Here is a 20907-nt window from a genome sequence, read left to right as displayed (position 1 = left end):
TTCATGTGTCTGTCAGCTGGATGAGCCCTACCAGGGGGCCTTGCCACTCCGTGCCCAGGGGGTGGCTGCCATTCCTGCTTTCCACCTTCTTCTCAAGGTTGCATTTGCCCGGTAATCTTAACCTCCCTCCTCGGGGCAGCGTGGCGTCCCTGCAGTGAGGTGCAACGCAGCCGTCTGCCTCTCTTTCTTCCACAATCCAAATGGAGAAAGCCAAGCTGCTGTCCTTTCTCAGACACAGGAGACTGTCTTTCAGACTTTGCACTTTGTATCTTGAAGTGCTTGGAGAGTAACAGGGTTAACACTAAATTCCAGAAAGGAGGAGGAGAGCTTTTCTTTCATTCCCTTTGGCAGCTTTTGATTCTCCAAACAACGGGCTTGCATCCAGTGTTCTTCACCCAGTATACAAACATGAGGAATTGGAACTGGTTGCTTTAAAGTAGTCATGGAGTAGAGGGGAAAAAAATCCAACAAGTCCATAAAGAAAAGCTTCCAAACCCGCTGGGTTGGCGAATTGAATATTCATGAACTGATCCGCACACACACTGAGTGTATGTTTGAGTACTCTGCACACAGTCCATTATGGAGTTCCTTGTGTAATTAGCATTTTATAACATTGATGTTGCTGCCTCTATCTGCTAGACCCAACTGGCACCACCACTCTTTTGTTCATCCTTGTAACTCCCTCTAAACACTCCTCTAGTCTGCCTCTGCCCGTCATTTTGATAAAAAGGGACCGAAAGCCGCTCTCCCTGCTCCCCTCTGTGTGGGCACCCCTCGTTTCTGCCATCGGAAGCCGTTACTTAAGGCAGAGCGATGGAAAGGAAGGGCATGAGGTCCCACCGTGCAAATAACCCTGGTTCCACCCCCCTTTCCTCCCACGACAGAGAACACCTGTCTTCGCAACCAGTACCGCTGCAGCAACGGGAACTGTATCAACAGCATCTGGTGGTGTGACTTTGACAACGACTGTGGGGACATGAGCGACGAGAGAGACTGCCGTGAGCCCTCTGGCTTGGTTTTGGGGGTGGCAAGCACTTACCATGGAGGCTGGTCAGCCCTGCCTGGGGGGGGGGTGTTGGCTGGTGGGCCCCTCCTGATCACTGGTGCCTAATACAATGGATGGGGCTTGGAGAACAGAGAACCTGTTTTCCCACACATTTAGTTATTTTATTTAAGCATCCTGGGGTGCAGTGGGGGGAACTGTGCTGATTTGATGGTGGCCCTGCCGCTGTCCGAGGCTGGTGACCTGGGCCAGATGGCCGGGCGACTTTGCATGAGTTGTAAATTCAGCCTTTTCCGAGATGGAGACAGGTTTTGCCTTAGACGCCTGCCTGGCTCACGAGAGAGTGTTCTCATTGAACGGTAATGCCGATTTTGCCCTAGAATGCTGGGGTATGTGTGTAAAAGCCATCTTTGGAGACTGTCACATCTAAAGGTCTGACTGCTAGAGCGTAGGACCTGGCTCATCAGGGTTCAGACACAGCGATTTGTAACGGCCGATTCATTCACCACCTTCTGGCTGTCTTTTCAGTTATTTTTAACAGCTTCGACATCATCTTATTAAGGAGGTGCCCTGCTTGTTCAGCTTCTGTCTTCACTCAGCAAGTGTTTGGGGCCCTGAGTTCTGCCATTGCACTGGCCCGGACATAGTCTGGGGCCTGAGGGGGACACAGGTTTTCAGTCTGAGGGGGCAGCGCCACGTGCAGACATGAGGGGCACCCAAACCAGATGTGGTCGGCCCCCCTGAACACTCAGGGTGTGCAGAGGTGAACTGAGCAGAGTCCTGGGCCAGAGAGCAGCATGTTTAAAGGCCAGAGGTCAGCGTGGATGTGGCCTGGTCAGGAAGGGGTGTGAATGTCCAGACCTGAATGGGGAGCTGTGGGGGCAGGCGGGCAGGGCCAGAGCCCCACGGGCCTGTGTGCCTTATGAGAAGAGCAGTTGGGGAGCTTTTGAAGTGACTTTTTGCCCTTGGGAAGGCAGCAGTGTGCAGAAGGCAGGAGAGGGGAGAATCCTAGAACCTGAAGTTAAAACCAGTTTGATGTCTCCTCTTTCCAGCATTTTACATTTGGAAGCCAGAAACTCCTTTACCATTTTGTGCTGTGAGAACTGGTTTGTGGGTGACCCGCATGCTCTCTTGGGGGCCTGTCAAACCGGTTAGCTGCTGCCTGGGCCAGGTCCCCATGCCACTCCCCCCAGAATGCAACTTCCAAAGCAGTCCACTTCCCAAATTCCTCTAGGCCCTGCGGGCCTTGTGCTGCCCATTCCGGCTGATGGGGGGTGACCCGTCAAACCTTAATTCTGTTGCCTTCTCTTCGGTGGCCGCCTTTCCAGGCCAGAGGAGAAGAGCTTACCAAATGGGCAGCTTTGGGAAAACAGACTGTTTCCCCTTTTTGCAAAAGGGACACTGAGAAACATTCAGTCCCCCCCAAGAAGGAGTGGTATTTGGGGGAGGAGGATAACCAGAGCTCTCTAAACAATTACTATATAAATTTAATAACATTGGCGCAGATTATGGCAAGGAGGCTTAGACTGGACACCTTAGGGCAAAATCGCTCAGGCATGATTGGGCAGAGTGGAAGCAGGGAGAGATAGACGAGGTGACTCACGCTCGGCCGCTCGGAGGTTCTCCTTTGATCTCCGGGCTTTGGCTTCTATGGAAGGACTGGCAACTGTGCGGTCTCAGCGATGGGAGAGAAAATTCTCCCTCCATCTTGAGCCACCCACCCTGCTGCCAGCTTGTCGACCATCTAACAGCGTTTACGCTGCTCTCAGCATTAAGTGTGGATCTGCCTGGCCTCCTCTGGTTTCCTGGGAATGTCAGTGGGGATCGACCTTTCTGAGACTGAAGTTGCTGTCTGCTTTGCTCTCATAACTCCACACGGCTCTGGTGGGGCAGAGGCGAGGGACACTGGGCGAAGACATGGAGCTGGGCACTGAGAGTGTGATGCTCTCTCTGCCTTCCTGGGCACGGGGTCAGTGTGCCCTGGCCCAGGGAAGCTGTGTGTGGCATGACGGTGGCACTGGGCCCAGAGAGGACCAGGCTGAGCCTGGGCACTGCTGTTGGGAAGTTACATGTGGCATCCCTTCAGCTGCCAGGGAAGAAGGCAAGGGGTGGTGATGTTGTCAGCCAGTTCCCTTCCTGTTCAGCGGAATCCAGTGCTGGGTAGTTGTCAGGCACTCGGGATTTTGACGTGAATCCCCTGCAGTCTTGTCATCTCTGCATTCATCCCCTGCCTCCCACCTTAGCTCAATTACATGGAAGAAACGGAGCCTCAAATAAGGGCTGCTGGGGCTGTGTAACCACAGTGTTGCCACTGGCTCTTCCTTCCCCAGCACACCCCCTCCCTCCCAGAATTCTCTCCTGCCAAGTCCTAGCTTAGACAGCAGCTACCCTAGAGAGCAGTCTTCCTTCCCAAAACCTTTCCAGGAGTGGCTTTAGCTGGCTTCTCAGGTGGGTGCGTCACCCTACCCAGTCTGTACCTGGAAGAGGGAGAGGAATCTCATTCTGAGCACATCGTGATGCCAGAAGGCAGGGGGATGATGAGGAAGAGAAGCGAGGTTTGTTCCATGCCTGGTATACTCACCTTGATTTCGTAGGCTCTTGACTTGTTTTCTTTACCTTGATGCTGCTGTTGAAGGTTGGGTTGAGTAGGTATCGGGATCCACATCTTGCTAGCGTAGTTATTACAACACTTGGCTGCATTACCTGATCCTCCTTTCATGGTGGAGAAGCAGCCTGGGCGTGTTAAAGCTGACTGCTCAGGGCCGAGTCTGAGCTGAGCTTGCAGCCCCGTCATGCTGAGCACAGTTCCAGCTGCAGAGTTCCTCCTGCTCGCTGTGGGGATTGAGTGCCAGCTCCTATGTGCAGCTGGGCTTGCTAGTGGTAGTCTTCCAGGTGAAGTTGTTTCTGCCACATCTTTAGGAAGACACGCTGGCATCCAGGGAAATCTTTGGGGCTGAGTACCCCCCTTTCAGCTCCCCACTCCTCACAGAGTTCAGTGCTTCACTTCTTGCTGGGCTTAAATCCCACCTGGAAACTGTCCATGGAGAGAGAGGTCCGATTCCTCTGGTTGTCAGTTTCAGGTTTTCCTGCATTTTCCCCAATGATGTTTTTTGTATTCTTGTTGCTACAAGAAACTAAAACCTGCTTCCTTCTCTTTTTAAACTGGTTTTCAATGGATGTTTGTGCTCGGGGTGTTAACGTGACCTATCTCTCTTCCACTTTAGCCACAACCATCTGTGACCTGGACACACAGTTCCGTTGCCAGGAGTCCGGGACCTGTATCCCCCTCTCCTACAAGTGTGACCTTGAGGATGACTGTGGAGATAATAGTGATGAAAGCCACTGTGGTAAGGGCGCCCCATTTCCAGGAGCACTGTTCCAAAGTGGGGAGACAGCACCTTTGTTCCTGGGCCTGTACACGAGTGGGTTGGAGTGGAGTATGTGTTTTCCTTCACAAAGCAGATGGCCCGCCTTACTCTGCGGCCATGTCACAGACGTGAGCCATGGACTGTCTAAGTGAATCAGGCGGTTAGCAACAGCAGTGCGATGTGGTGTGGGCTCCAATGGCTTTTCGCTCCCTGAAGATTTGACTCTCTTTGCACCTTTGTGAACTGGTTTTTTTTTTTTTTTAATGACCAATCTCATTCAATAAACTATTAGAAGTCTGCAGATGGCACCGGCAGGGATCAAGCATCTGTTTTCTGAATGGGAAATTTTATACTTAGAAAAATAGTGGGCTGGACTGGAAAGGGTAGCGGGGTCCTCTGGTTCAGCCCTTTGACTTTCCAGATGCACTGATGAGTGCTCGGGACCTCATTCAGGGTGACATAGTCTGTGTCCCGGTGGGAACTGGAGCCCCTGTTTCCCATGTCCAGCCCTGTGTGGTTGCACAACCCAGTCCCAGCAGTTCTGTGTGGTCTGCTGGTCCCAAGCACTTCGCTGCCACCCACTGAAAGAGGAAGTGTGTGTGTGGTGCTCCCGATTTGAGAGATCCCTGAAGGGGAAGTGAGAGAGGAGGCCAGACGCTGACCTAGACATGGTGATCTGGCTGGATGCGCTGGCGGTCCAGGGGTTCAGGGGTCAGTCCTGCTGAGCTGACAAAGACTCAAAGCATCCTCAGATGGGGCTGAGATAAGGGAGCAGAGCAAATGGCTGGTGGCTTGGAATTCAGGGGAGTTTTTTCAGGGGGAGTTAGACACTGTTCTTCATTGTGTAAAAAAAGGAGGAAAAAGAAAAAGAAGTACCCGTTCCCCCCCCCCCCAGCACACAGAGGGTTAAAGCACACAGCTACTTTAGCTTTAGTGGGAAGGACAGGGCACAGGGGCTCTTTTTGGTGTTAGTTTGCTCCCCCTGCTCCTCTTGTGACCCCATCACAACAGTGTATTCCAGATCCACCCCAGGTCTCCGTGCCCCTTCCTCAGATCCAGGCCCTCCTTAAGTCCTCAGACTGATTGTCCCTCATTACCCGAATCACCAGCCTCCCCATTAGCCGGGCTCTTGGGCCTGGGCGAAGCAGCCAGGGTGGTCACACGGGCTCTAGGCTTAGCTTTCTTCTGTTTTAACGGAAGCTTAAAAAATGGGTGCGGAACTTCTGTTCTCATGCTATCCCCAGGGCCCACAAAAGACCTTGCCAGCATTGCCTCTTTTAACCTCTTCGACTGGCCTTCTCCTCTGCTCCAGGTCTCCACTCTCTCACGTGCCGCCCACAGCCCCCTCCCCCCGCTCTGCAGGTGCTGCACCTGCGGAAAGTCCCCAGCTTATGCAGCTCCTGTTTGGAAACTCAGCACGGATGGGTCTGCACACTGGGGCTTCACTGTGGTCCTTTACTAAGACCACACTCTTGTTTCTCTAAGTCTTCTGTTTCTTGCACATTTCATTTCTGGACGCCTGGAGCATTGGTTCTCAGTCTCCTCCCATCGTAGTAAGCACAGGCAGTGATGAGTCTTGAGAAGTGCACCCATTTAAATGAACAAGGCTGCTCCTGCCTAGAAGCAGCCAGTTGGGAGAGCATGAGGGTGTCGTGTCCCAGCTCTGTCACCTAGCTGCACACTGGCTGGAACTTCCCTGAGGCCCTTGCCTGGTTAGGAGCTTTTCAGCCCCACCATCTGCGGACAGTCAGTGGCAATGGGGTTGTGGGTGCCTCTCCAACCCTTGGGAGACTGACACCAGGGACAGAATTCTGCCTTCACAGCTGTCTGTGGTCTCACCTGCAGAAATGCACCAGTGCCGCAGCGATGAATACAACTGCAGCTCTGGCATGTGCATCCGCTCCTCCTGGGTGTGTGACGGGGACAATGACTGCAGGGACTGGTCGGACGAAGCCAACTGCACGGGTCAGTATTTCTGGGCTTCACTTCGTAGTGCTCGTCTGTTCATATGCTGGTTGGCGTTGAAGTTTGTAAGAGCTTGGACTCCAGGCTCTAGGAATTAGCTGGACCTTTAGAAATGAACTAGTTTCATCTAAAAAGTTGGTTTATGCTAACCTTGCGATGCCAGGATGGAAGGCAATACCCTGCTTCTTCCCTTCTGCCACCAGAAGATGGTTAGCTGAACTAAGTAGTGTCCTGAGTGATAATTGATGGACATTCTGGCTCAGGACCACAAATAAACAGTTTACAGATTCACTCTAATCTGAGGACCATAGTTTGAGTAGCACAGACCTAGCTCATGTTTTCAAATGGAACATCAGGGGTTCTCTGAACAGTGAAAAAAACTGCTTGCATCTGTTTGGGGTACACTTTCAGTAAGAATAAGGCTGGAAACATGAACACATGAGAGGAACACTAAGTTGTGTAAGGTAGAGACAACTTTCTATTCTCCCAGGCTTTGAGTTTACTCCAGTGCATTACATTGTGTTTTTTATTTTTCTCATGTAAATTTAAGAAAGAATGGGGGTCATGTACCTGTAGTGGAGTGCGGGAGAGAAAGGAGTTGGGGGAAATTGTAGAGGAATGAAAATTTTTTTCTATGCGGTAAGTACATTTTCTGAAGTTTCAGTTGTACCTTAAATCATCCCAGTGATGAAGATAAAGCGGTTTCCTTTGATCATGTTTACAGTCTGGGCAGACCTGCTTTTACACCCTCACCCTTCAGCCTTTCTACAACTCTTCATTAACGAGTCAGACTCCTCAGTCGTCTAGTGTGGGTCATTACCCCGGTGAACTAATGGAGTGACTTTTTTTATTTGCTACTTTCTCTGGTCTCGTTTTTAGCAATTGCATGTGGCCATTTGTTGGACTGGTTCATTCTGTTCATCCCTCTGGTTTTGATGTTTGTGGTCCGTAAGTCTCTGCTAGAATCTGAGCTACTTCCTCAGACTCCTCCTCCAGTTCAACAGGTCTCTTTTCAGCTGACTCTAATCTCCTGTTTCACATATCCACTGAGCTATTTTTATTTCCATGCCTGTATTTTAAAAATACAGGTTTCCTGTTTGGTTCTTTCAACTCTGCCATTTTGTCATTAATTGTTCAAACTGTTTATTAATATGCTTTCTCCTTTATGCATTTCTTAGTAGTGCAGTGCTTTGCAACAGAGGTAGTGCTGCCCTCATCATTGTAACTAATTCATCTTTTCCTCCCCATTTTTATTTGCTTAAGGTTTTTTGATCAGGTTTACAAAGGGTCTTGCTGAGTTGGGAAAGATCGAGTCAGAGTAAGTTGTAGGATAGTAGCCTTTATTAGAAATCCCGATATTCTAATTCATGACCATTTACTCCGTTAGAACTACCATTCTTAGAAAGTCAGTGCATCACGCTATGCTTCACATTCATTTACTTTCCTCAGTCCTTTAGTCTCGATTAAAATTAACCTCTTCCATCTTTGTAATTAAAATCCTTAAAACTTTTATTGAGCATGTATTTACTGTCAGAGAACTAATAAGTTACTCAGAAGACAGAAAAATCCAGAAAGAGGATGTGTTAAGTATTCCCATCACACCTGGCCACTTGAAGGAAATTCTGAAAACTGATTAGTCTTCTAATTCTGAAAACTGATTAGTGGTAGAGTCTGGAATTCTACATGCCTCCCAGAATTACCATTTGGAGACTCCATTAGCACTCTGAAATTGTTTTCAATTAAAAATCATATGCATAAGCTGAATAATAAGTAGATCACTATGGCAGTAAATTTAAGCAGTGTTGTATTTTATGAAAATGAGCAAGGCTTTGGTGAGGAATTCAAAGTACTATCAGCCTTGGGAAGCCAATAAATCAAAAGTATTGTAGGCAATGACTGTTTACTGGAGCAAAAGCTCATATAATATGCACGATACTTACTCCTCTTCTTCAGAGGTGAGTATGTTATAAAAGATATTTAATGGATTCCAAATGCCAGGGCTTGTAAAATGTTGAAATTTCCTGCAGGCTTGTCTGTATGCTACCAAGTATAGTCTTGGTCTTTGGAGAGATAGGACATAATGACCCATCACTTGTTTTAAAGTGGTTTGAAAAATCAGGTTCTTTGTATTTCAGACTTTTGCAAAAAATAGCCTCAAATTCAGTAGAAATTTAGAAGGCATTGTAAGTCAATTTTGCCAGCCCTTGACTAACTTATTTCCAACTATCTCGATTAAATAAATAAGTATAGTTTGCACTCAATGACCCAAGATTGTTTGTTTAGCCTCCTTTATTATGAAGACAGCCTCACCACACAGTTAAACCAACAGAGTCCATCTATCATGGCTATATTATTTTATGCTTGTTATAAACAAGACTGGTCCTGGCTTTCATTCAGCAGCAAACAGACACAGATAGCTTTCTGTTTGGGAGGAGGAAGGGGGGAATCTGATGGGATAAGATGGTTGGTAATGTTGGCTGAATTCAAGGCAGATACACAACTGAACTCGTCTCTGACTGCTGTTTTGAGATGCTTCTCAGTGAGTTCCAGGCAGCCCCGGCTCATATGTGCAAATGAGGCCATTCATTTATAACAATGCCTTTCTGTTTCACCAGCCTCTCTTTCCTCTTAATGACAACAGTAGACACAAAGTGTTGTTAGCGGCTGGTGGCTACTCTTAACTGTCCAGAAAATTTGCCAGCCCTTGACTAGCTTATTTCCAACTATCTCGATTGAATAAATAACTATAGTTTGCACTCAATGACCCAAGTTTGTTTGTTTAGCCTCCTTTATTATGACGCTTCTCGCTTTTGCTTTCTTTGCCATGTTGGGTAAATCTTTCATGCTCTCATGGGCCTGAGATTTTCCACACTTGAAACTGGGTAGTTCATTAGAAACTATAAAGCCACGGTCTTTCAGGACTCCCAAGGGCCCTAGGTACCGATATGTAGACGAAGAAATAGAGGGCCCCAAGCAATTCCCCTACCTCCTGAGCGTTGGGAGGAGCGAGAGGATTTATATGAGCGGATAAATGAGCAATACAGAAAAAAAAATCGACACTGGTGCTATTATCTTTGTCACTGTGGCCAACTTTAACCCTTGACGTTTATTTCTCATCTCTAAAAGGGCAGGAAGGGGTGGGAATAACCCTTAAGGGAGGCATAACCCTTACCTCATAGCTTTTGTGAAAAATGAGTGAGTTTTAAACAGGTCTATCTGGGCTGGTGTGGCTTTTCCCTCAGCCTCCAGTCACTGTCCTTTGGGGGTGGGCAGCTACCCCCTTTCTTGGGTCGGCCCCTGGTGCTGGCCTGCTGATGGAGGAGAAGCTTCCGCCTCCTGCTCAGGGCCTGTTTCCTGAGCTGCTTTCAGTCAGCACCTTGCTGGCTGCCGACTTGGGAGGCGAGGAGCTGACAGTCTCTCTCCTCTCCTTTGCCACAGCCATCTACCACACCTGCGAGGCCTCAAACTTCCAGTGCCGCAACGGTCACTGCATCCCCCAGCGGTGGGCGTGTGATGGCGACATGGACTGCCAGGACGGCTCTGACGAGGATCCCGTCAACTGTGGTAAGCCCAGCTGCTTCACCCCACACCCCCGGCTTCTCCAGTGTCTGGTACTCAGGAAAAAAGGCCACCTGAAACAGAAAATGAGGGTCTGTTCCCAGAGCCCACACCCGCACTGGCATCTCAGCAAGCCCCCACCTGCCGTAGCATTGCCAGTGTTCGTTCTCAGACCAGCTGTTTGCCTCTCTGCTTTTCCATAACAGCTTTGGAGAACAGAAATAGAGAAAGCAGAAGGCAGTCGTGCTAGGTGTTCTCTGAGAAGGCAGCCACTGGTCTTGTTAAGGGGAAGGATGTCCTAAAGGAACTCTGCAGAGTCTTTGGGACTCCACCCCCTACTCCAGCTTTCTGGACCCTAAATCCTACTCCAGTGATTGGAAACTACAACTCCCAGCAGTACCAGGGAGAGAACTGAGAGGACCCAAGGGCGGAGCTAGCAGGAATTCTGGGACATTTGGGGGATAAATAGGGCGTGGTTGCATTTCACACACTCTCTAGCTCGGGAAGCAGCTCTCCAGACCGTGTGACTTGGTGTCTTCAGTCAGCCTAGCTGTAAGGTATTCCAGTTACTTTGTATTCCGCTCTCTTTCCCTAGGTTGTTTCCTATTCCTTTCCCCTTTTGTAAATAAACCCGTTACTGACCCTTTTGTGTGTCCCTGCAGTGTAACCAAATTGTGAGCATGTGAGTGAGGCCCCATAGACAGGCGGCCCAGTCCACTCTGGGCCACCCTGGAACAGTCTTAGTGGAAATAGCAGGTTTAGGATGAAGCTCTCCGTCCTTTGCGAAAACAGCTCGATATTCCTATAGGGGAAAAAAAAGGCTTTCAGTGAAATGGGGTTAAATGTTGGTGCTCATTAGTGACCCTTAGAATAAACACTAAGCAGCCCCCAAATAGCTGACACACAAACTATGTAAAATACATTTTTAAGGTCAGAATTTTGAAGGTTCTCTATTCTTATCCTTGTGCCATCTCTGTAGGGAAAACTCCACCTGTGTGTCTCCTCTGGTGTTAAGGTTTCATCTCATGGAATACTCATGACACTTCTGGTCACCAAATTGTGTTTTCTATCCCAAGCAATTCTCTGAAGCCTGCTCTCTGTCCTACAGTTGAGCTTACTGCCTGGGGATAGTGTCCCCCACAAGTTAAGGGCTCAACCCTACACGATTCCACTCCCCCAACCCTCCTCATCTGCCAGTCCCAAGTTGTCGTCTGTACTTCTGACAGAGAGGCTATGCACTGGGATCCCCACACCCCTAGGCTTGGATGATTTGCTGGAACACTCCACAGAACTGGGAAACACGGTGCTGTTTAGTCATAAAAGGACAGGATAAAGGATAGAGGAGGACATCTAGGGGAAAGAGACGTGTAGGGCGGGGCACAGGTAAGGGTGTGGGACTTCCATGCCTTCTTCAGACTTGTCTCCTGCCCAGCACCTCAAAGTGTTCAGCAGCTTGGAAGTTCTTGGGACCCTGCACTTCAGGGGCTTCTGTGGAGGCTTCATTCCCTAGACTTGACCAGTCATTTACTGGAGGATAGAGGGCATGGGAGGAGGCTGGTTAAGTTCCAAGCACCTGTTGTGTCTTGATATTACTTTTGGGAGACCAGCTCCCCCTCCTGAAACCCTTCTGGGCCCCACTAAGAATGACCTCATTTGAACAAACACACTTCCGTCGTACTGGAAGCTATAATATTTTAGGGGATCTTTGTCAGGCACCACACACACACACACACACACACACACACACACACACACACACACTTCTATTTTATTTTCTCTTTTACACCATCCGTCCCGAGTTGCCATGGCTTGGTCATCAGTGTTTTGTGCCTATAAATCCTCCTCCTTATGCATGCTAATATTAGAGATACCTCAGTGTGGCTGTGTTTTCCATAGTTACCATTTCTCAGGCACCTGCATGTTCGCTCCTGGTGACGGTTACTTTGTTCACGTTCTCATTCCCTGGTTATACCTTGGACAGTTTTGAGCTATGCATGGTTCTCTATGGGAAGTCTCCCTGCCCTCAGAAAGGAAGCCTGCTCTCCATGAAGGTCCTTCTGATTTCGGCATGCTCCTCAGAGGAACTGCTGGTCGAAGGTTCTGCTCTCCTCTCTGATCTATGGTCTGTCTCCTCCGAGTCTCCCTTGACAATGCATTTTGACTTTTTAGCTGTTTCCCTCTTTAATAAGTTGGAATTTGTCTCATGTCATTTTGATCCATTCTTTTAAACAGCGTCTCCTGCTTAGTGACATGAGTGACAATTAGCCCCACCACGGTGCTTGTTTTGTTTTCTGCTCTTTAAATGACTTCCTTAGAATAGTGTCTCTTTCCAGGAGCACCGCGTATCCGCTGCCTTCCACCTGCCCTGTGGAGCTCTGCTAGTGACCCCGGGGCTTCCCCAGACTCTGCCCTGTGAGCCTGGCATCTGGAGCAGCTCTGTGTTCAGGGAAAGGGGGCCGCCTAGACCTGAGAACATGGCTCGAAGCATCAAGACACCTCAGTTGTAGTTCCCCTGGGACGAATTATGAAACCCCAGGCACTTAACATTTCCGGAGCGCTCTTTCCAAGGGAGCTTTGGTGTCGATTGCTTTAGATTAATCCCAATTCCTAGAAAATTAAGATGATGAGTGATTTTGGAGAGAACTTGAAAAAAAAAAAAAACCCAGGGTTTCATAATAATGAGTCATGTCCTCCTTTTTTTCTATTCATTGAAGCTTTCCTTAAAAAATATTTAATTTGGGCCCTCCCTGGTGGCGCAGGGGGTTGGAGCACAGCACTGAGAATCTGGGGCCGCTTCTGCATGGGTTCGATTCCCGCCTGCCCCGGTGGTGACCACGTGGCGTGGCAGACCTCTCCTAGCCCGCCCGCTGCTCCCCTCAGCACTGTGCTTCGTCGATCTGCCTGTTCTGTTCCCCACTCTGTCTCCGGCGAAGCCTCTCACCACCCCTGAGTCTCTGGCCTGCACCCCAGTTCTGTATGCACAAATAAATATTTAACAAAAGAGAAAAAAAAATTTAATTTTTTGAGTAGGTAACACATTCACATGGTTAAAAATGGAAAAGTATACACAAGCATACACTAAGGGATTTTTGCCTGTCTGCCCAGTTCTTATCCTGTGTCCAGAGAAAGAAGATCTTGGTCCACATATGTACACATTTCTTTTTATTTTTTATTTGTAGCCTTTCATGAACTTCCTCCAGGTGGCTTCAAGCTGGAGGCGCAGGACCTCTCCTCCACACATACCCCCTTAATCTCTTCCTCGCCTCTTGTGCTGAATCTGCCCTTCACAGTCACACGCTGCTGTGGGAGTCTTTCCTTCCCCGGGAACTCTGGAGAAGCCTGATTGCACCATATCAGTGCTAGGAGAGCCGCAGTCTTGCTTTCGGCAGCACCTACCTGAGTCTGCTCACAGATGGAGGCCCACCGTTTACCAAGACTGACAGATGGGGGAAGTGCATGCTAATGCCTCATCCCAGCTCTTCTAGAGCAAGCAGGGCGACACCTGTGGGCACTGACCCTGCCCGCCGGGGTCCCAGGCTCCCCCCCAACCATGCTTTCCCTGCTAACCAATGTGGCCGAGGCTGAGGTTCCTGTGGCCCCCAACTTTCCAGGTCTTGTTCTGTCTGGATGGTATGTCGGTGGCTAGATGAGTCAGTCAAGTTTTTTTTTTTTTTTTAAAGATTTATTATTTATACATACAGAACTGGGGTACAGGCCAGAGGCTCAGGGGTGGTGAGAGGAGAGCCAGAAACAGAGTGGGGAGCAGAACAGGCCAACTGATGAAGTACACTGCTGAGGTGAGCAGCGGGCAGTCAGGAGAGGTCTGCTGCGCCATGTGGTCACCTCCGGGGCAGGCGGGGATCGAACTCATGCGCAAGTGGCTTAAGCTTCTTAGTGCTGTGCTTTAACCCACTGTGCCACCAGGGAGGGCCCAGATGAGTCAAATTTTAATGTATTTCTTGTCCTGTTTTGCAGTCTGCTAAGCATGTTGTCTTTCCTCTCATTTTTTCACTCTACCTGGTGCTCGCTGTCATGTTGCACTTGCAGAGTCCACTAAAGATCCCCCACACCCCACCTCGGTGGATATGTGGGAGGTTTCAATCTGTGACAGACAGGATGCAATGACTAGCCGCCTTCTTCAGTTATTTTTCACATGTGTTAGTACATTTCTAGAGTTTGCACGGCTGGGTCAACTTCCACTTACGTTTGCGACCTTGCGAGGCTGTCTCGGGCGGCCTCCCTGGGAGTTTGCGTCCCCGCGGCCTCCTGTGCGGGCCCTGCCTTCTCTTGGTCATGGTCCCGCCCCTGAATTGCCTTTCAGAGAAGAAGTGCAATGGCTTCCGCTGTCCGAATGGCACCTGCATCCCGTCCAGCAAGCACTGTGATGGTCTGCGGGACTGCTCGGACGGCTCTGACGAGCAGCACTGCGGTGAGTCCCCTCCTGCCCGGCCAGCACCTGAAGCCCGCAGGAGATGAGCATGTTATAGGCCAGGTCCGTTCACTTCCTCCTCCCCTGCCGGTGGCTTGCTGTTGACCAAGTTGGCCCTGAGCGCTGTGCCAGGGCTCTTAAAGGCAGAAAGTGGCAGGAGAGGGGTTGTGGATGGAGAACAGGGAGGGCCGGGATGGGGTGAGTGTGGAATTGTTGACTGTATGTTCTGTGGATTGGCCAGAGGTTCTGAACCAGACACTAATTTCTTCTACTTTTTCAAATTCATTGGCGTTGTGGATTTTGGGGCATTTACCTTTTCACCCCCTCTTTGTCCCCACAGTTCTTTATACCCAGACAAGTTAGTTACCTTGGGCAGTGGATCTCTTCCTCTGAGTCACCTTGGATTCATTCGGAGAACTCTAAAGAATCGGGGTCTCACCTCCAGATATGCAGATTTAGTCTATAGTGACTCGGGTTTGAGGGGTGGCAAGTCCCTTGGATGAGCCTAACGTGCAGTTCAGGCTGAAGCCTGAGGACAGCCGGGGCTCTGGGGAGCCCAGCCCCGTGCAGGGGCCTTGAGCAGCCACCGCCTTGGCGTTGCGGACATCTCTGGCTCTTTGTGTGGAGCGACAGAACTGAGGATTGCTAGAGGCGGTGACTGCAAACCTGCAGCGTTTGCACGCTCACTGTATCTGCTGTGTGCACATACCGATTTGGTCTAAAGAGCTGGCCTGCGTGGTCACATGGGCTGGAAAATCCAAAATGTGCGAATTGGCCCGCAGACTGGAGAGCCAGGACACCCGATTTTTGCAGTCTAGACTCTGCAGGCTTCTCGCCGTGCTGTGTGCGTCTCTGCTGTGTTCTCCTCTTCTGAGAAGGACATTAGTCCTGTTGGCTCGGGGGCCCACTGAGGTGACTCACGGAAACGTAATCCTCTAAAGGCCCCATCTCCAAAGGGGAATTAGGGCATCACCATGTCAATTTGGGGACGGGGTATAATCAGTCTATGACCCTGGGCCTTGCTCGGAGCTTGCCAGCCCTGTATCAGTGGCCCAGTGTTGTTAAGAGCAGTGAAGCCCATGGGCTTCCTCGCCAGACTAGGCTCTGGCTCCATGCTTCATCACTGTGTGCACTCGGTAGGCAGTGTCTGGTGCCGTCACCCCGTGATCTCACTTTGATGCAGGACCTTCATAAAGTCAGCATTGTTTTGAGAGCTTAACGATGTTCTTCATGGCAAATGCTTTTACCTTGGTTTGCACACACACACTGGTCCCTGGCGTAGGGCACTGGCCCAATAGCCCTGGACACTCACCGCCCTCCCTCCTCACTGCACCCCTTTCAGAGCCCCTGTGTACACGCTTCATGGATTTCGTGTGCAAGAACCGCCAGCAGTGTCTGTTTCACACCATGGTGTGTGACGGGATCGTCCAGTGCCGGGACGGATCGGACGAAGACCCTGCGTTCGCGGGATGCTGTGAGTGGCTGGGGGTTGAGGGTAGCCTGGTGACTGAGGAAGCTGCTGGGGGTGGGGGCAGAGTGGACCCCCGGGGATGCACCCCCTCCCTCCTTCCCCCAGTTTACAGATCTTGACTGAGTGTGTTGCCTTGCCTTATTGGAGAAGGGCACACCTCTGCTTCAGAGACACTACTTCCTATCCACTGACGTGTGCAGAGAAAGCAGTAGCCCCCAGGCCTTGCTCCGGTGGTTTTCACAGCCTGGGTCCCCATTTTGCACACTTGTCACCTGTGTTTGACTCCCGTGTCCCACTGAGGGGATGGGAGACTGGTGCGAGCCGGGCTCTGTCTTGTTGGCTGCCTGGCCCCTTCCTCAAGCAGCGCCTGTGTGTGGTGGGTGCCGCATGAGTCTGGGAACGCCACAGCAGAGGACCACAGGCCGGGTGGTTTCAACAGCAGAAAGACACGCGGCTGCAGGGCCGAGGTCAGGGTGTCAGAGGGGTGGCTTCCTCGGAGGCGCCTCCCCTTGCTGGCAGACTGCCTTCTGCTGTTCCTCGTGCTCTGACAATACGGTCACCGGGGTCCTAACCTCCTTTGCTTATAAGTGCACCAGCTTCTGTTACACTCACGCCACCCCTTGACCTGCCTGAGACTCAGCTACCTCTCTGAAGCCCCTCGTGCACGGGCCTCCCTAGAGGGGCTGGGATTTGGGCTTCTGTATTTGACAGAACCTCGCGCTAGACAGGTGGGGGTGCTGGCCACTGTGGAGGCTTTGGGGAGAAGTGGCCAGGCTCTCAAGCACTTTGTTCCTTCTCTAGCCCAAGACCCAGAGTTCCACAAGGTTTGTGACGAGCTCAGCTTCCAGTGTCAGAATGGTGTGTGCATCAGTTTGATCTGGAAGTGCGACGGGATGGATGATTGTGGAGATTACTCCGACGAAGCCAACTGTGGTGAGACTCGGCTCTGCCCCCTTTCCTCTCCGTCTTCAGGGACACCTGCATTTGGGGTGCTCTCCAGCACACTCATGTGCAGACTTTGCTTCCCATCAGTGATGAGCCTAGTTCTAGAATCATCATGGAAGCTTCCTTGAAGTGGGAGCCCTGGCCCCCAGCAGGAGTTTGAGGGGCTCATTTCCTTGTTACTGAGCTGAGAAGTTCACCTGTATAAGGAAAACAGTCGATAAGGAATTATGGTGAATACCTTGGCATGTGCCCCCTCCCCTATAAGTTAGTGGTGAAGTGTCAAGCATGAAATGGGACCCCGAGGAGATGGGTTTTGTGGGTCCCAGAAGCTTATCTTTCTCTGCTGGGGCACAGAGGCTGCCTGGCATGTGGGCGTTGAGGAACTCTGTGGAATTGGAGCTCTCTGTTCACATTGGTGCAGGCGAGGCCTCTGATGGTGTGCTTGGTCTCCCCAGAAAACCCCACAGAAGCCCCGAACTGCTCCCGCTACTTCCAGTTCCAGTGTGAGAATGGCCACTGCATCCCCAACCGGTGGAAGTGTGACCGGGAGAACGACTGCGGGGACTGGTCGGACGAGAAGGACTGTGGAGGTGTGAGCTGGGCCTGGGCTCACTTCGGGACACTGTGCCCCCTCTCCCGGCCACACAGAACTCTGCTGTCTCAGTCAGGGATTTGGGGGTGAATAACCCTGGGCTCTCTCTGTTCCTTTCCCATTTTAAAAATTGGTGTCAGGTCTCCTGTGTCCAGGGTTATGCTGCTTGTATTTTGCCAAGCACAGTGGGCACTTGGGAGGCCTGGTTACCCTCCCCCCAGCCCCCTCCCCCGCTGTGATTTGCAGGCCAGCAGCAACCACATCTCAGGGCATGAGACCTGCCTTTTGGGTCCTGCCCTGCAAAAGCAGACTCATCCGAATATTAGCCCCCATCAAATGTGGCAGGGGAACAAAATTCCCCAAAAGGGGAAAGAATACAGTGACCCGGTACCTGGGTGTAAGTGGCTTTTAGCTGAACTGCTGGTCGCCCGGGGTTGGGGTGGCCGAAGCCAGCACACCTGCAGGCGATCGGGCGCCTCTGGCCGCCTCCTGCCTCTCGTGACACGCGGGGTGCTTGTCTGCTGTTTTCGCAGATTCGCATCTTCTCCCCTCCCCGACTCCTGCGCCTTCCACGTGCCAGCCCAATTACTACCGCTGCAGCAGCGGCTCCTGCGTGATGGACAGCTGGGTGTGTGATGGCTACCGGGACTGCTCCGATGGCTCGGACGAGGAAGCCTGCCCCTCGCCGCGTGAGTGGGCCCCGTGTTGCCCGGGACACCCGCCTTTGTGGAGAGGGCTTCTGGGGTGCTCCGTGGGCACAGCATGGCCAGGCTCAGTGCTGGCAGCCAACCGCCTCTCACTGCCCCTCCTCTTCCCCATCAGCGGGGAGACCCAGGGGCACTGGGAACCGGAGAGTCTCAGCTTCTCTAACTGCCCTCTGACCTTCCTGCAAAGAAGGCGAGCCCCTCCTGCTTTCCACCCCGACCGAGGTCAGGCCACCTTTGCTTCTTTCGCCACAGGAAATTACAGTGGGAATTATAAGGAGATGTTTGTGTGTGTGTTGAAAGCTCAGGGGAATTGCCCAATTTTTCAGTCTGCGAGTCTGGGCGCATCCTTCTGAAAGAAGGGTAAGCACTGCCATCTAGTGGCCAAGTATGGAGAAGCACCGGATGGTATGGAATTGTCAAAGGCAGGGTAGGCGAGGGACCCCACTGAGTATGGGGTGTGCTGGGGAACCCCCCCATGCTTACTAGCTGCGGGCTGCAAGAGGTAAGAAAGTGGTCTCCCTTCCTGAACAGAATTCTCTTTACAACTTTCTAGTTAGAAAGAGGTTATAGAAGAGGCTAGGTAATTGCTCAGTCCTTTTCCTCCTGTTGCTGTTTTCACCTGTCACTTTCCTGCCCGAAATGGATGGTTTCCTCTTGGCTTAAAATCCGGAAGGACGATCCTGACCTTTGAGTCCTGTTTCCAAGGCCCTGCGTGGGCTGATGCCTTCTTGCCTGCCTGTAGTTCTTATAACTGCCAAGCCGGGCTCTTCTGCTCTGCTCAGACCTGCTGCTTCTCTGCTTGCTCGCCTGTAGCAGGGATTCTGCCTTTCTTGGGGACTTGCTTTCCATGAAGCCCACTGCCCATCATAGGAAATAGAAGCATGCCTTTTATAGCTGTGGCACTAGTATTTTTCAGAGTATGTCACAAAGTCCCCCTGTAATGGGATTGACTTTGGGTATTTATGAAAAATGGAGAATGGGAATTTCTGGATGGAGTCCAGGAACACCCCATGTGATTTGTAGTTTAACTGAAGTTCACTGCTTTGAACAAGTAGGGTATTCTCCTCTCAGCCCCAGCGCCGGGGAACGCCCATTGAGTCCTTTAACTGATGTTGATTTGTTCTCCACTCTCATTGGACTTACCAATTGTTCTTTTGATTCGCAACTATGACCTGCCATATCTTCCCCATCATCCCACGGTGTCAGCCTTTTCTTCCATCATAATCATGCAGACTTCTTGTTCTGGGAGGGTCTGCGGACAGCTTAGAATCCACCACTGTGTCTACCCCAGTAACAGGCAAATAGACGGTGTCCCAAGTTAAACCGTGAAAAAGAAGCCGGTCTTTTAATATCTGCTCTGGCCCCCAAGGCTCATCTGTCTTCTCAGGGTCTTCATTGCCTGCTCCTAAGTTGTTTTTAGGCTACTGAAACTCTGGCCAGGACACTAATAAACTAGAAAACTCTGAATCCAGTAAACAGATGCCTACTTAGATACTGGGTCCAGCTTCTGTGACTTCTGTTTTTTGTATATTTTTGGTGCAAATGTACATTGTGTTGTTTCCAGCTCTCAGATGTTATTTTTTCAGTGTAAAAGTCTCCTAAGTGGCTTTCCTTCTCCTGCCATGTCCCTTCCAGATTTACCTCCCGCTTACTGATGCCTGAGCCCGCCCCTCCCCCTCCAGTGTCTCCTCCTTCCTCCCCCTTCCCTCCCCTCCCCTCCTCCTGGAACTTCTAACCTTGTTGTCTGAGCCTAGCACTGGGCTTCACCTTGACTTCACCTTGGCCTGGCGTACAAGCCTCATTTTTACCCCCTTTCCACCACTTGTTTTAGCAGTTTTTTAGAGGTTCCTGCAGATACCTGTTTGAGAATCCAGGTCACACTACAGGACTGACACGCTGTCCCTTCGTTAATGATTGCTCTCGTTCGCTCAGGTTGCTTGCCTGCATCTGCAGTGCTGCTGCCTTTGTCTTTGGTGGGGTCCTGCCAGGATAACGTCAAATCCCCATGTGTCACCCACCTGCCGGCTCTCTCCACCGTTCCCCTTTGTGGCTCATAAACCACCGACACCCCCCAACTCGTGGCTTGGGGGCTGTTGCTGGCCTGCTCCCTCAAGTCCACAGAGTGATATTAAAAATATTATTCTTCTAGCTAATGTCACCGCCACCTCCACTCCCACCCAGCTTGGGCAGTGTGACCGATTTGAGTTCGAGTGCCACCAGCCCAAGAAGTGTATCCCCAACTGGAAGCGCTGTGACGGCCATCGGGATTGCAGGGACGGCCAGGATGAGGACAACTGCCGTGAGTACCCGGGGATGAGGAGTGGGAGGCTGTAGCTCTTCCGACATGTGGGCCAGGTGTTGTCTTCGTGTATAGTGAGTGACAACCTGGGCTGCCATTATCCTTGGGGCAAATTCCGCCATATTGGAATGTCTCCTTGAGCCTGGACTATTCCCAAAGAACAGAACTTAAATAACCAGTAGTATACAACTTGACACAACGCAAAGAATGAACAGAGTGGACCTCTGGACATTAAAATCATCCAACAGATGGACCTTCACATGCATCGAAATAACAGCAGGAACGTCTGAGCCAAATAGGCAAGCCTGCGCTCAGATGAACACTGAAAGTAATTAACAAAGAGGAAATGAGATAGGACTTTCCTCCTGGGTGAGACTGATTCACTAATTGGTCTTCTTGAAGTTTTTTATAGCTTGTTTCAGATCACACTCATTCACCAGGATGTTACGTACTGAGGGTCTTAGAGTCTAGATGTGCTGTATCCACACCTTTGCTAAACCCATTCATCTGGTGACCTTATCACAGCGGGAAAGAATAGCATAGCAGGATCCTTCTGATAACTGTCCCGAC

The 20907-nt window shown here is 50.8% G+C and overlaps 1 protein-coding gene across 1 annotated transcript in view; it reads left to right on the top strand.

Annotated features, from left to right (window-relative positions):
• SORL1 (sortilin-related receptor, L(DLR class) A repeats containing) overlaps positions 1-20907 on the top strand; it is a 138538-nt gene that overhangs the window by 93249 nt on the left and 24382 nt on the right. The window contains exons 23-32 of the mRNA XM_004689165.2: positions 885-998; positions 4228-4350; positions 6217-6336; positions 9775-9900; positions 14216-14323; positions 15666-15797; positions 16596-16727; positions 17195-17329; positions 17865-18020; positions 20188-20337. Of these exons, the coding sequence (XP_004689222.2) occupies positions 885-998; positions 4228-4350; positions 6217-6336; positions 9775-9900; positions 14216-14323; positions 15666-15797; positions 16596-16727; positions 17195-17329; positions 17865-18020; positions 20188-20337 (1296 nt within the window). The remainder of the gene's footprint in view (positions 1-884; positions 999-4227; positions 4351-6216; positions 6337-9774; positions 9901-14215; positions 14324-15665; positions 15798-16595; positions 16728-17194; positions 17330-17864; positions 18021-20187; positions 20338-20907) is intronic.

This window comes from Condylura cristata, unplaced genomic scaffold, assembly GCF_000260355.1.
Source record: "Condylura cristata isolate star-nosed mole 26May11 unplaced genomic scaffold, ConCri1.0 scaffold00025, whole genome shotgun sequence".
NCBI classification, from domain to species: domain Eukaryota; kingdom Metazoa; phylum Chordata; class Mammalia; order Eulipotyphla; family Talpidae; genus Condylura; species Condylura cristata.
The sequence above is the reverse complement of the archived record's forward strand: the minus strand, read 5'-3'. Positions and strand labels throughout refer to the sequence as shown.